The following is a 14,369-nucleotide window of genomic DNA, read 5'->3' as shown; positions in this document are numbered from 1 at the left end:
GTCAATCTCCCCAGTCAAACACCTTATTCAACCTCGTACATCAGTCAATCTCCCATGTCAACCACCTTATTCAACCTCCTACATCAGTCAATCTCCCAAGTCAACCACCTTATTCAACCTCCTACATCTGTCAATCTCCCCAGTCAAACACCTTATTCAACCTCGTACATCTGTCAATCTCCCCAGTCAAACACCTTATTCAACCTCGTACATCTGTCAATCTCCCATGTCAACCACCTTATTCAACCTCCTACATCTGTCAATCTCCACTGTCAACTATCGTCAACTTCAAACATCTGTTGATCTCCCCAGTCAACCACCTTCAACTTCAAACATTGGTGGGTCACCACCGTCATTCATCATGCACTGTGCACACAGTGTTCATTCAGTTGTTTTGCTGGATTATCTGTCCATGCTAACTGACCCTACAATGCCTTCGTTGGGGCAGGTTCAGCTTCCAGTTTTGTAGATTCAAGTGAACAGGTTCAAGAATATAACATTTATTTAACGAAAAAGTGATTTTGGCAACAAAGTAAGGATTTGTCCGGATAAACTGTTAGTGACAGTATCCGGAATGTCCCCCAGGAAGTCTGACCAAGTGAGGACAGGACATGATTGGCTCTCACTCTACAGCAATCTGTGCTGGGCTGGTTGTATCTGTGATTCCATCTTTCTAGGCTCAAATAGCAGGCCCTTGACAGAGTGATGCTATATGTGACCTGGGTTGTCAGTGATCAGAAGCCAATGAGAAAGGCAAAGCGGGCTATGTAGTCTGTCATCATGCCCCAAACCTGCAACCAGAGGAACAATTATATATACATGTTGCATTTGATTAGCATCAGATTCATGGCGGTTGTATGGGTTCTTGTGAGGTTTGTCTGGGTACAAATCACGTTGTAACATTTCACAAACCGGCAACAGCCAGTAAGTAGAATCTCCATGTTAAAGTGTGATGTGAATTGAGTTTGGAGCACATTCAAAGAAACACAACTCCTTTTGAAACACAACTCCTTTTGAAACAAAACTCCTTTTGAAACATAACTCTTTTTTCGTGGTTGTCTGAAATTTGAATACTATGCCCTCATGACCATATAATGTCCTGTTATGTAACTACCGCATTAACTCGACCTAAGACATAGGAGTTGCAGGATAGGAATACGGAACAACTACTGCAGAATGTTAAGATTACTTATGTGACATTCAACTAATAACAAGATGCAAGCTAATGATGATGCCCGTTTCGAGATGATCATGGCATCCATATTATTATTGTCAAGACTTGACACTTACTGCTTCCAAGAAACACAAGTCTAAAGCAGGCCTCGATTTAAGAGATGTTAACCTACTTGCACCAGGTGCAACCTAAGATAAAAACCAAGTTGAGTCAGCAAAGCTCCAGTTGCACTGCTTTTATTGCAGTATTTAATGAAAGAAATATGTTCTTCTGTTATTAAGATGTTTTCAATCTCATCATAATGCAACCAATCCCTGTTTTTTTTCCATTCCTCTTTAAATTTATAAGTCTTAATATTTTTAGCATTGCTTGTGGCTGGATTTACGTTTGTCTCTAATTTATGTTTCAATTCATCATCTTAGCTTTCACACAGCAATGTGCAATAAATCGTTCAGCTATCACTTAAAATGAGGATGTAGTGTGTTAAAACGTCAGAGGTTTCAGTGCACATAAACACATTTCCGAGACATATTACCCATGAAACTATAGCAACACAGCCACACCGCTGATCCCTGTTTTCAAGAGGTGTCTATAAATAGCAATGTGTCAGTGCTATGACTATTCAACGTTTAGAAGCCAAAGGAGCTGACATAACAAGTGTTTGCCACTGATATGGCAATGTCCCCCGCCGCTAAAGAATGGAATATCTATATTTACTACCTTTTATTTTTTGGTCACATACAAGATGCCTGAAATGCCTGGTGTCTGCATAATCACCAAATGTAGGCTGTCAACATAATTGAAAACATTGGGTGCAATGTTTTATGAGATATTGCGTTTAAATAAGTTTGAAAAGCAGTCAAAGTGTCATGGTGACCTTGAAGATAAGGTCAAGGTCATCCAAATAAAGGTGTCTGCGTAATCCCCCAATATAGGCTGTCACCAAATTTGAAGACATTGGGTAGAACAGTCCATTAGATGTCATGTTACTCAGAGTTTGAAAAGAGTTCTAAGTGTCATGGTGACCTTGAACATAAGGTCAAGGTCACCCAAATAAACTGGTGTCTGCGTAATCACCCAATGTAGGCTGTCACCAAATTTGAAGACTCTGGGTACAACAGCCCACGAGATATCGCATTAACAAGAGTTTGAAAAGTGGTCAAAGTGTCGTGGTGACCTTGAAAATAAGGTCAAGGTCACCCAAATAAACTGGTGTCTGCGTAATCCCCAATGTAAGCTGTCACCAAATTTGAAGACATTGGGTACAACAGTTCATGAGATATCCTGTTAACAAGAATCGGGACGTACGGACAGATGCCGCTGAATACAGTCCCCCGTTCTGCGTTGCGGCGGGGGACAATTATGCTTATAATGTTAGACTTATCGTTAATTCATTTCTCAAAAATTGACTTGCACCAGGTGCAACTAGGTTGCACTTTGTTATATTGGGATGCACCAGTGCAAGTAACAAAGCACTAAATCGAGCCCTGCTAAAGAGAATACTTAGTTTGTCTGATTGAAACACTCAGCACTCTCTTCTCTTTTAATTGTCCAAATTGTTGCATACAAGTAATTTATCCATCATGATTCATCTTGAGTAATAACAGGGCAGTCTGTATATCTTTGTCCCCCGCCGCAATGCGGAACGGGTGACTATGTATTCAGCGGCGTCTGTCCGCCCGTCCGTACGTCCCGATTCTTGTTAACGGGTTATCTCATGAACTGTTGTACCCAATGTCTTCAAATTTGGTGACAGTCTACATTGGGGGTTTACACAGACACCAGTAACAGGGCAGTCTGTATATCTAGTCAAGTTCCAACAAGAAACACCAATATCCGATGAATCTGCGTATATGATGACCCACCACCAGCAGGGGCATTGTTTCACAAAGCGTAACGCTAAAACATTCAGAATTCTAATACTTTATCATATATTTATGACCCATTACCATATTCTCAACAAAAAAATGGTTTGATTTAAAGTGCAAATACAAGGCATCTGGAATTGTGTTTAACTTACAGAGTAGCCGTGACAGGTGTCGGCATCCACCCAGCCGCGGAGGTCTGTATACAGCTGTGCTGGTCGCTGGCGGTCATGGAGTGCCGTACAGAGGTGGCACCAACCTACCACCTGGTGCGGGGTCAGCTCATACCTCCGCCTCCACCGGAAGTAGCTGTTGTACAGGCTGGCGTTGTTGGCTACGTGCTGCAAGTACATCGCCACAGCCCGTGGACTGGAGAAGTGTTTCATGTTGATGTAGGAGCCGGGTGGTGCTATCTTGTCGTAGTCAGCGCCGCCCCACACCACTGGGATCTGATCTTGTCTAAATGCGTTCCAAAATTTCTCTGTTACATAGCCTCGGCAGTGGCCATTTTCAAGTGCAAACAAAAATTTGTATTTTCTAAAGATATGATGACATTTGGGAGAGTTTTTAGGACAAATGTTTCGTCCACAAGCACCATACGTGTCTATCTTCATGTACTTCTGTATCTCATTTATAAGTCTGTACCGCCGTGCTCTGTCCGTACAACTGCTTGCAACCCATAGAGACAGGTTACTTTTCTGTGCATGGAAATTAGGCAAATTAATTTTTTTGTCTTTATCAACCTCCTTATAATCGCCATACGGGGAATATATATCTGCATCTTGCCTAAACCAACTAGTCCAGTTGAAAACTCCATTGAATAAAGCTAAGTCAGTATATATATAGTAAGGGGGTTCCGAGTTGTGCAGGGCCCACACTTGTTCCGGTGTCCGTGTTTTTGGAAACACTGTGGAGGCATCCAAATCTCTGGAGTTAAACAACACTGCATCACTCTCTGCTAGGCTGCTCCGGTCTGACGTCACTTTACATGTTGAACTGGAACATGATTGTAGGAAATCATGTCGAAAGTTCCAATTATCACTACCAAAATATTTGGTCCATAGCAGAATAAGCTTGTGAGATGTGTTTCTGAGGTGTCGGTGAGGGAAGACGGTGATGTAGCTCCTGTCAGCAGCATAGTTCCTGTTGATGGCTGCCAGGTTGATGGTACTTGGGAGGAAAGATGTTCCCAGTAGCCACATGAATGTCGAGGCCAGCAGGAAGAGGAATAGTTTCTTCCATTTGCTCAGCATGCCGCTACACTGAGGGGCTCTGAGCCGTCATGTCATATTGAGTGACCATCGACTACCCCTCACTGAAACACAAAGGAACAGTGGTGAAATTATACACTGAGCAAACACAGCAACTATCACATTGAATCTTCACAGGTGTAGGTCGTCTTACATACAAATGTTACGATAAGAGGAGACCCAACCTAGTCTTGCCATAAAAAGGCGTTGACATCAACCAAGCCCCAAGAGGCTCCACCACCTCATATATACTAGGGGAAATTAAAGTTACAGTGCTTAAGATAAGTTCAATGAAAATGATACATTCCATGCTCACGAATACATCTACTTGATTTCACAGTTCGAATTTCACAATTTGCACATATTGGTTTATGTTACAAAACCGTCTTAGTATAAGCTTCCTGTTCAAAGGCTGCAAGTACAGGCTGAATTCAAAGTAGAACAAGTGTCACTCAATCCAAATGGGTAGTATACGACATTTGTCACTCCAACTCTATAGGATGACTGGCACAATTCAAGCCACAAACATGCACTTTTTTCAGCATCACATTTACGGAGGAGCTGAAATATGAATTATATTGTGTAAAGTCACTAATTGATTTTTGTAGAAACAGTGTGAAACTGTGTACAGTGAAGTCTATTTTGGTTTGACTTTAACAAAATGGGCCTGCAAATTTCATTCAGGGCCTGTAGATTTTAAAGCCTGCAGAGGGCAACAACCCTGATGGCAAACTGGCAAATAAAAGTCTTGCAAACACTGGCGGAGACTGCAAACAAACACCATTTTCCTGTATCAGTTTAATTTCAAATTTAACTAGTTACAAGGCATTTTTATTTCCTGCCAACTATTATTTTGTGGCCTAAATGTTATTTTGTAATTCTTTAGAACTACCCATTGCCTTGGTCAGTTTATATGCACTTTACCACAGATATCCGTGGAAGGGATTGGTAAATGACAAGATATGTGATGTGTGAGAGGATGTAATCAGGACACACTACAGGTTCAAGATATGTGATGTGTGAGAGGATGTAATCCAGACACACTACAGGTTCAAGATATGTGATGTGTGAGAGGATGTAATCCAGACACACTACAGGTTCAAGAGATGTGATGTGTGAGAGGATGTAATCCAGACACACTACAGGTTCAAGAGATGTGATGTGTGAGAGGATGTAATCCAGACACACTACAGGTTCAAGAGATGTGATGTGTGAGAGGATGTAATCCAGGTTCAAGATGTGATGTGTGAGAGGATGTAATCCAGACACACTACAGGTTCAAGAGATGTGATGTGTGAGAGGATGTAATCCAGACACACTACAGGTTCAAGATATGTGATGTGTGAGAGGATGTAATCCAGACACACTACAGGTTCAAGATATGTGATGTGTGAGAGGATGTAATCCAGACACACTACAGGTTCAAGAGATGTGATGTGTGAGAGGATGTAATCCAGACACACTACAGGTTCAAGATATGTGATGTGTGAGAGGATGTAATCAGACACACTACAGGTTCAAGAGATGTGATGTGTGAGAGGATGTAATCCAGGTTCAAGAGATGTGATGTGTGAGAGGATGTACCAGACACACAGGTTCAAGATGATGTGATGTGTGAGAGGATGTAATCCAGACACACTACAGGTTCAAGATATGTGATGTGTGAGAGGATGTAATCCAGACACACTACAGGTTCAAGATGTGATGTGATGGTGTGTGAGTGTGAGAGGTAATCCAGACACACTACAGGTTCAAGATATGTGATGTGAGAGGATGTAATCCAGACACACTACAGGTTCAAGAGATGATGTGATGTGGTTCAGAGGATGTGTGAGAGGATGTACACACTACAGGTTCAAGAGATGTGATGTGTGAGAGGATGTAATCCAGACACACTACAGGTTCAAGAGATGTGATGTGTGAGAGGTTCATGTGAATCCAGACACACTACAGGTTCAAGAGATGTGATGTGTGAGAGGATGTAATCCAGACACACTACAGGTTCAAGAGATGTGATGTGTGAGAGGATGTAATCCAGACACACTACAGGTTCAAGAGATGTGATGTGATGAGGATGTAATCCAGACACACTACAGGTTCAAGAGATGTGATGTGTGAGGGATGTAATCCAGACACACTACAGGTTCAAGAGATGTGATGTGTGAGAGGATGTAATCCAGACACACTACAGGTTCAAGAGATGTGATGTGTGAGAGGATGTAATCCAGACACACACTACAGGTTCAAGAGATGTGATGTGTGAGAGGATGTAATCCAGACACACTACAGGTTCAAGAGATGTGATGTGTGAGAGGATGTAATCCAGACACACTACAGGTTCAAGAGATGTGATGTGTGAGAGGATGTAATCCAGACACACTACAGGTTCAAGAGATGTGATGTGTGATGTGACACACTGAGAGATGTGATGTAATCCAGACACACTACAGGTTCAAGAGATGTGATGTGTGAGAGGATGTAATCCAGACACACTACAGGTTCAAGAGATGTGATGTGTGAGAGGATGTAATCCAGACACACTACAGGTTCAAGATATGTGATGTGTGAGAGGATGTAATCCAGACACACTACAGGTTCAAGAGATGTGATGTGAGAGGATGTAATCCAGAGAGGATGTGAATCCAGACACACTACAGGTTCAAGAGATGATGTGTGAGAGGATGTAATCCAGACACACCAGGTACAGGTTCAAGAGATGTTCAAGATGTGATGAGAGGATGTAATCCAGACACACTACAGGTTCAAGAGATGTGATGTGTGGTTCAGAGGATGTAATCCAGACACACTACAGGTTCAAGAGATGTGATGTGTGAGGTTCAAGGATGTGATGTGTGAGAGGATGTAATCCAGACACACTACAGGTTCAAGAGATGTGATGTGTGAGAGGATGTGAGAGGATGTAATCCAGACACACTACAGGTTCAAGAGATGTGATGATGTGACACACTACAGGTTCAAGAGATGTGAGAGGATGTAATCCAGACACACTACAGGTTCAAGAGATGTGATGTGTGAGAGGATGTAATCCAGACACACTACAGGTTCAAGATATGTGATGTGTGAGAGGATGTAATCCAGACACACTACAGGTTCAAGAGATGTGATGTGTGAGAGGATGTAATCCAGACACACTACAGGTTCAAGAGATGTGATGTGTGAGAGGATGTAATCCAGACACACTACAGGTTCAAGAGATGTGATGTGTGAGAGGATGTAATCCAGACACACTACAGGTTCAAGAGATGTGTGATGTGTGAGAGGATGTAATCCAGACACACTACAGGTTCAAGATATGTGATGTGTGAGAGGATGTAATCCCAGACACACTACAGGTTCAAGAGATGTGATGTGTGAGAGGATGTAATCCAGACACACTACAGTGAGAGGTTGTTCAAATCCAGACACACTACAGGTTCAAGAGATGTGATGTGTGAGAGGATGTAATCCAGACACACTACAGGTTCAAGAGATGTGATGTGTGAGAGGATGTGAGAGATGTTATCCAGACACACTACAGGTTCAAGAGATGTGATGTGTGAGAGGATGTAATCAGGACACACTACAGGTTCAAGAGATGTGATGTGTGAGAGGATGTAATCCAGACACACTACAGGTTCAAGATATGTGATGTGTGAGAGGATGTAATCCAGACACACTACAGGTTCAAGAGATGTGATGTGTGAGAGGTTGTAATCCAGACACACTACAGGTTCAAGAGATGTGATGTGTGAGAGGATGTAATCCAGACACACTACAGGTTCAAGAGATGTGATGTGTGAGAGGATGTAATCCGGACACACTACAGGTTCAAGAGATGTGATGTGTGAGAGGATGTAATCCAGACACACTACAGGTTCAAGAGATGTGATGTGTGAGAGGATGTAATCCAGACACACTACAGGTTCAAGAGATGTGATGTTTGAGAGGATGTAATCCGGACACACTACAGGTTCAAGATATGTGATGTGTGAGAGGATGTAATCCGGACACACTACAGGTTCAAGCCTAAGGCTTTTTATCTTTCGTTCATGCCCATAAAAGTTAAAAACTTGCAACGTGTCAAAACTGGCAAAAGAAAAATGCTGTAGGTATCATGTTGTTCACCTGTATCACTTGTCCTTCAACTGCACATCCACCTCATTCAGAGCATCAAATGCCATGACTTACAAATGCCATGACTTACAAACGCCTATAGCAAACCTGACAGGCCCTGAACCATGTTATTTTCTGTTCCAACTAGCTCTTTCCTTAAAGGTCACATGCAACCAAAAAGTGTAATGGCTGGTTCATTTGCAGATGCCCTCACGGCTCATTGTGTGTGTATATATAGAGATGTTGGGGTTTGTAAATACATGCTCATTTTCTGTGCATAACATTTTGCAATCAACAGACATCATAACATGTCATGTGTACAAGTATCACACCTGCCTGTCTGTGTAATTACATAATGTGACAGAGACCGAACTCGGGCCATAAATCAATGCATTTTGTTTATGGTGTATAGCCTGATTGGTGTTAAGTTCAAATTGCATGTGGTCAGTGATCGCAGTTGTGTATTAAAAATTGTCATTAGCAGACAGGCAGGCAGACACACAGGTGTCAATAAAACAGACATTGAGTTTTGTCTGACAACGACATATCTATATCACAGTTAGAAATTCTGTCAACGCTAAATAATGACATTGCTTTTAAGTATCGAACTGAGAAAGTGACTCGGTAAGAACGTGTGGTGAAATAGACAAATGAAATTATATAAACAGTTTATTTACTGTCATAACATATAAAAAGCATGCTCCTGTGAAATATCAACAAAACATTAGAAAAATAGCTCACACCAAAGCCTTCACCGAGTATTCACCGGACAACCCACTTCCAAGCTGCACGAACCTATTTCACTGCGCACGTGCTATGAGCGCAGCCCAGCTGTTGAAACCAGTTTTCCCCAAAAAGTCGGGGGAAAATTAGTGAATTGTTTGAACTCCGATTTCGCGCGTTTTTTTTCATCGCGTTATTTTTCAACTTTATAAGTTGAATTTGCATTTTTGATGATTTGTTTCGGTCCATACCGAAAGGTATCAGAATCTGCAATGTGACCTGACTAGCCTGCAGCCAGGTTTCGTAATTAGACTGTTGGCAAGAAACATTAATCGCTCTGGAATTAATATTTCATCACTTTAATGGCACAGTTTGTCTTCCATTAGCCTTGCTACAAGGCTGTGTAGTGGCAAGTCATCTCAGGACGTCAATCTGTTAGAGAGAAATGTGATCTTTTTGTATATATGCTTTTCAGAAATAAATATGTAAAGGGGCACTGAAACTCCTGTTTCACTCCAACAATTTTATTACAGTATCTAGCTGGCAGGTGGGCAGCACCTGCTCCCTCGGCCATGACGGTAGTGGATGAAACGGTACGCTCGAATCACGCCACGGTACGTATTGCGGTACAAGGCCTTCGGTTCGGTCTGTTTCAGTTCAGTATATGAGATATGATCATAATGCAGAAAATTGACAAGAGCCAAACCTTTCATTGTTTAATGACATGGAAAAAATAACCATAATCTTTGTTAATTTGAATGAACAAAACTGCCATTTCATGACTAGAAGAAGAACAGACATTTTAGAAAAGGTTTTAAAAGGTTAATAAAATGACGGTATGAAGGACGAAAATACCGAATCTTTGGATTGCACTTAAAGGGGCACTGATCCAGAGCGATTAATGTTTCTCGCCAACAGTCTAATTACGAAACCTGGCTGCAGGCTAGTCAGCCCCTGCTCCCTCTGCCGTGACGGACATGGGGACTGGGGACTGTCCACCTTGGCAGAATTTCTTCAACCAAAACAGTGAGACATTAGGAAGGGTGCATGCCCATTATTTGAAAATATTCCCGGTAGTTCTTGTCTGATTGTAATAAAGTATCCCAGCAGTGTAAACTTTTTCAGATTTTCTAATGCCTGGATGGTATAATGACTGATCTAATTTGATCTTACTTCTGTGTTTTTTACCTGGATATTCAATCATGTAACAATATGATGTCTATTAACCTATGCTGTGATATTAAAAACACCTGAAACACCTGTACACCTGAAGAGCCGTTGAACGGCGAAAGATCTTGTGCAGAAACAAAGGAGATTTGGCAAGAATAAATATATATATAAAATATGAGTCCAGATATTTCAGATATATATAATCTCAATAAAAATCTGTGTTTTGTATTCCCTGTAGGCATGCACAATGAAGTGGGACCTACCTCTTTAGTGAAAGGGTAGAGGCAGTACAATATCTAACCACTGGTGCGTAAAATTGTTTATTTAAGACTGTAGGCGTTATTCCCTGTAGGCATGGTCTACTCCCATTTGCGAGAACTCCCAGTTGTGAGACAGTGGAGAAGGTAAGGAGCAAAGAAAACACACCTTACTCCCCTATCTGATAGAATGGATTAACCCCAGCTAATTAGGGATTAGCTATTTAACTGAATCTTGTGGAGGTAGCTTAAAAGATAAAGTAATTAACATTTGTGTTTCACAGTAGATTGAATGCTACACTCAGTCATCGCCATCCAAACATCTTCAGGTTTATGGAAATCATCAGGAAAATAGAGAAAGGCAGAGAAGGCCAAGCTGTGCCAACTCGACCTGGGAGGCGCCCCTCGATCGAGGAAACGCGTGTACAGGGAAATAGACAATCAACTACATAGACTCAAAGATCAACTTGCAGATGGAACGAAAAATCACATGCAGTATCTTGATGCAGCAAACTGCTGAAAATATGAAAAGTGTCAAAATTTCCAAATATGGACCCATGCAAAAAAGTGTTTTATAATGACACACAAACATCATAATAACGCAAATCATCTAAATGTTTGAATAAAAAATGATAATGAAGTATTTAATGAACTATTTCTTCTGTGTAAATATAATGATAATCTTTTTCAGTATTTCAGTATTTAACTTGTTCTTTATTGAAATCAATAAATGCTCTTCAATGAACAATGTCTTCTGTGTCTCATTAATGAACTATGCCTCCTGCGGGTACTCTTCAGCAACAGGGCTGTTCCCACTTTCATCGTAGGGATTGGGAAGCACCACCTGTGTGCACTGAACCATTAATTAATGTGTCTCGCAACTGGGAGTTCTCGCAAATGGGAGGACACCGTAGGCATTAGTACACAATGAAGTGGGACCTACCACTTTAGTGAAAGGGTAGAGGCAGTACAATATCTAACCACTGGTGCATAAAATTGTTTATTTCAGACTGTAGGTGTTATTCCCTATAGGCATTAGTAGACTCCACCATAGGAACAATGCGAGGCTATTACCTTGTTTGAGGAATATATCCATCAACATCCACATCAAGGAACGATATGCCATTCAACTGATAAAGAATCCTGCTCCATGTCATGTGTCTTTTGTGATAGAATGTGATAGAATGATGATATTGCTATAACTTTAGTCAATTTCAATTTTAGTATTTGTATTTTGTTTTTGTTCAATTGTTGTAACATACAGCAGAATCATCCCACTTCATATTTTTTCGCAGTGAAGTTCGATAAGACAGCCAACATCCACTATGTCACACTTAGGGTGTTTGCGTGAAATATGACTCACTTTGGCAATCTATGAAATGTCTAGATATTAGTCATGTTATAAATTCACTTAAAACATATCATGTACTTTTTATGAAGTTCCAAACTGATAATAATATAATAACAAGCATTGTCACTAAGGTGACATAATCCCCCGCTGCAAATTATCAAATCAAACATTCAAGGAATGAAAGTTTCAGATGAAGTTAAATGTCAACAATAACATGACCAGTCAACCTCTCTTGATATCTGGCTCTTTAGTTGTTCAAACACACACATATTTTCAAGACTGACTTTGACCTTGACATGAATGTCATAGTGTATGAAATATGCAAAACTAGTACTAAAGAAATTGCTTATTGAAAAACATTCAAGAGAAGTCTTAAAAGTCTATGAAGAAAATCCAGTGAACCATTCTAAAAATATATAATATCAAGAAACTCCAGTGACTGACAATTCAGGTTAACATGCTGAAATCTTCAATAAAACTTGGTATTAGAAGAAAATCCAGTGAACGGTTCTTGATTGAGATAGCTTAACATGCAGGTTTACCCTAAAAAAGTTATGTGAAGGTCACCAAAATTGACTGGGCCCTGCGCCTTTCCTAGATAAAACTTGGTGTTAAATATGAAGAAAATCCAGTAAACGGTTCTTGAGATAGCTTAACATGCAGGTTTACATGCTGAAATCTTCAAAGTGTCGCCATGACCTTGAAAATTAAGTGAAGGTCACCAAAATCGACTGGGCCCTGCGCCTTCCCTAGATAAAGCTTGGTATTGAATATGAAGAAAATCCAGTGAGCTGTTCTTGATATAGCTTAACATGCAGGTAAAATGTTAAAGTCCCCTTGTGACCTTGAAATGAAGGTCAAGGTCACCAAACATGAGTTTGACCTTTCTTATACTGTGATGAAACTAGGTACCAAATATGAAAAGAATCTAGTCAACGGTTCTTAAGATATTCCAATTCGTACGTACGGGGCCTAATACTATATCCCCCGCTTCGCGCTAAACACGCAGCGGGGGATAATAAATTCATTAGGATCATACGACCACAAATAAGAGCATAAAGACGTACCTTGACTTTGGTGGGTTTTTTCAGTCCTAACATTTTGCATCACTTGCAGATAAAGTTCAGATGAATTCTGGGATATCATCAGGGGGAATTGCTCTAGATCAGTGTCCCTTTAAACTGTTAATTATTACTTAAGAGACTTGTGCAAGTCTAGTTTACCATCAACAGGTGAGTTTACAATGAGACATCAGTTTTAACTTGACCTGTAGGATAATGGGAGAGTGAGTGAGTTTAGTTTTACTCCGCACTGAACACTATTCTAGCCACATTGGGGCGGGTGAATGGGAGAGGGCGATTATGGAGCATATGATACTTGTGGTATGACCTGGCTTCTGACGGATGAAGACCGAACGACTTGCAGCCACAGGGCTGAATCAGCGCCAACACTGAAATTGCACTGAAAATGTAGTTGATCAGAATAAATGTGCTTTAGATATAATTGACTCTATAAAACGGTCTCACATACCTTATCACTGTGTTTTTCAACAGTTTCTAAACAGAAATCAAATGACGGTTGTCGACGAAGGCTGTGCGGTTTGTCCGCAGCCGTGATGATGAATCGAGGTTGGATTCCATTATCGACCAGGTAGTTGTCGACTACCGACATCGAGTTACTGAGTGGAGTCAGACCACAGTTACTCCCCTTTAAACATGACCCGAAAGGAAAATAGTAGAATATAAAGCATGTATTAATGGACTGTTTTGACTGTGCCAAATGTTTTAGAACTTAAATGACAGATGGAATTGTACTTCTGATCTGCATTAGGTAACAGCGTTGACTTTCAGTCAAAAGATAAAAGCCTAAAAAGGTCAAGATCCAAACATTATTCATTTACGCCGTAACGATGCCATTTGTTGGAAAATGAAATACCAGTACAGTACCGTGTGCAAGAGGACAAGCAGTCAGTGTCAACGACAAGCTATCCAAATTCTCCTCTGCATCTCTTGTACTCCTGTGGACATGCTGTGTGGTGCTGTGCCTATGCCCTCTCGGCGTACCTGCTGTTGACCCTGCAGTTAACGTTATCATTGTGGACACTGGACACTATAGTCAGTTCTTATTTTCGGGCACATTACACCAAGCGGGTTTTATTGCTTGTATGACAACATGTCGTGATATATTGAGGAGGACACAGGATACTTTGAAATACGCTACAGTAGCCGCTCGAAAGTGTTTCGTGTAGATGTATGACTGTATTTGTATATACACATCCCTATATAAGCTACAGAGTCGTGCAAAAAGTATTCGGACACTTGACGTAATTTCCATAGACTTACATGGTAATTTAGTGTAGCATAAATATATTTCATGAATTTAATTTTCGTAAGATCCAAGTCAAATTTTGCACATTTGTGAGGAATCATCTTACCTACAATCACATAATTTCTGTTTAATTTTCCG

The 14,369-nt window shown here is 40.8% G+C and overlaps 1 protein-coding gene across 3 annotated transcripts; it reads right to left on the bottom strand.

Moving 5' to 3' along the window:
- Window positions 1-487: 487 nt before the first annotated feature.
- On the bottom strand, window positions 488-13,982 carry LOC124286132 (alpha-(1,3)-fucosyltransferase C-like). Of its 3 annotated transcripts, none has more exons than XM_046722479.1 (3): window positions 13,850-13,982; window positions 3,195-4,354; window positions 488-791 (listed from the first exon to the last, which is right to left on the bottom strand). In XM_046722479.1, the coding sequence occupies exons 2-3, from the start codon at window positions 4,290-4,292 to the stop codon at window positions 735-737; spliced, it is 1,155 nt and encodes a 384-aa protein (XP_046578435.1). In that variant the 5' UTR covers window positions 4,293-4,354; window positions 13,850-13,982; the 3' UTR covers window positions 488-734. The 3 variants fall into 3 exon arrangements, with proteins under 3 accessions (XP_046578435.1, XP_046578443.1, XP_046578451.1); XM_046722487.1 differs by lacking the exon at window positions 13,850-13,982 and adding an exon at window positions 13,434-13,769; XM_046722495.1 differs by lacking the exon at window positions 13,850-13,982 and adding an exon at window positions 8,415-8,576.
- Between the last annotated feature and the right edge of the window lie 387 nt (window positions 13,983-14,369).

The sequence above is a fragment of the Haliotis rubra genome, unplaced genomic scaffold (assembly GCF_003918875.1).
Source record: "Haliotis rubra isolate DU_JTF1 unplaced genomic scaffold, ASM391887v1 Scf110, whole genome shotgun sequence".
Taxonomy (NCBI): domain Eukaryota; kingdom Metazoa; phylum Mollusca; class Gastropoda; order Lepetellida; family Haliotidae; genus Haliotis; species Haliotis rubra.
This window is presented reverse-complemented; position numbering and strand designations above follow the sequence as displayed.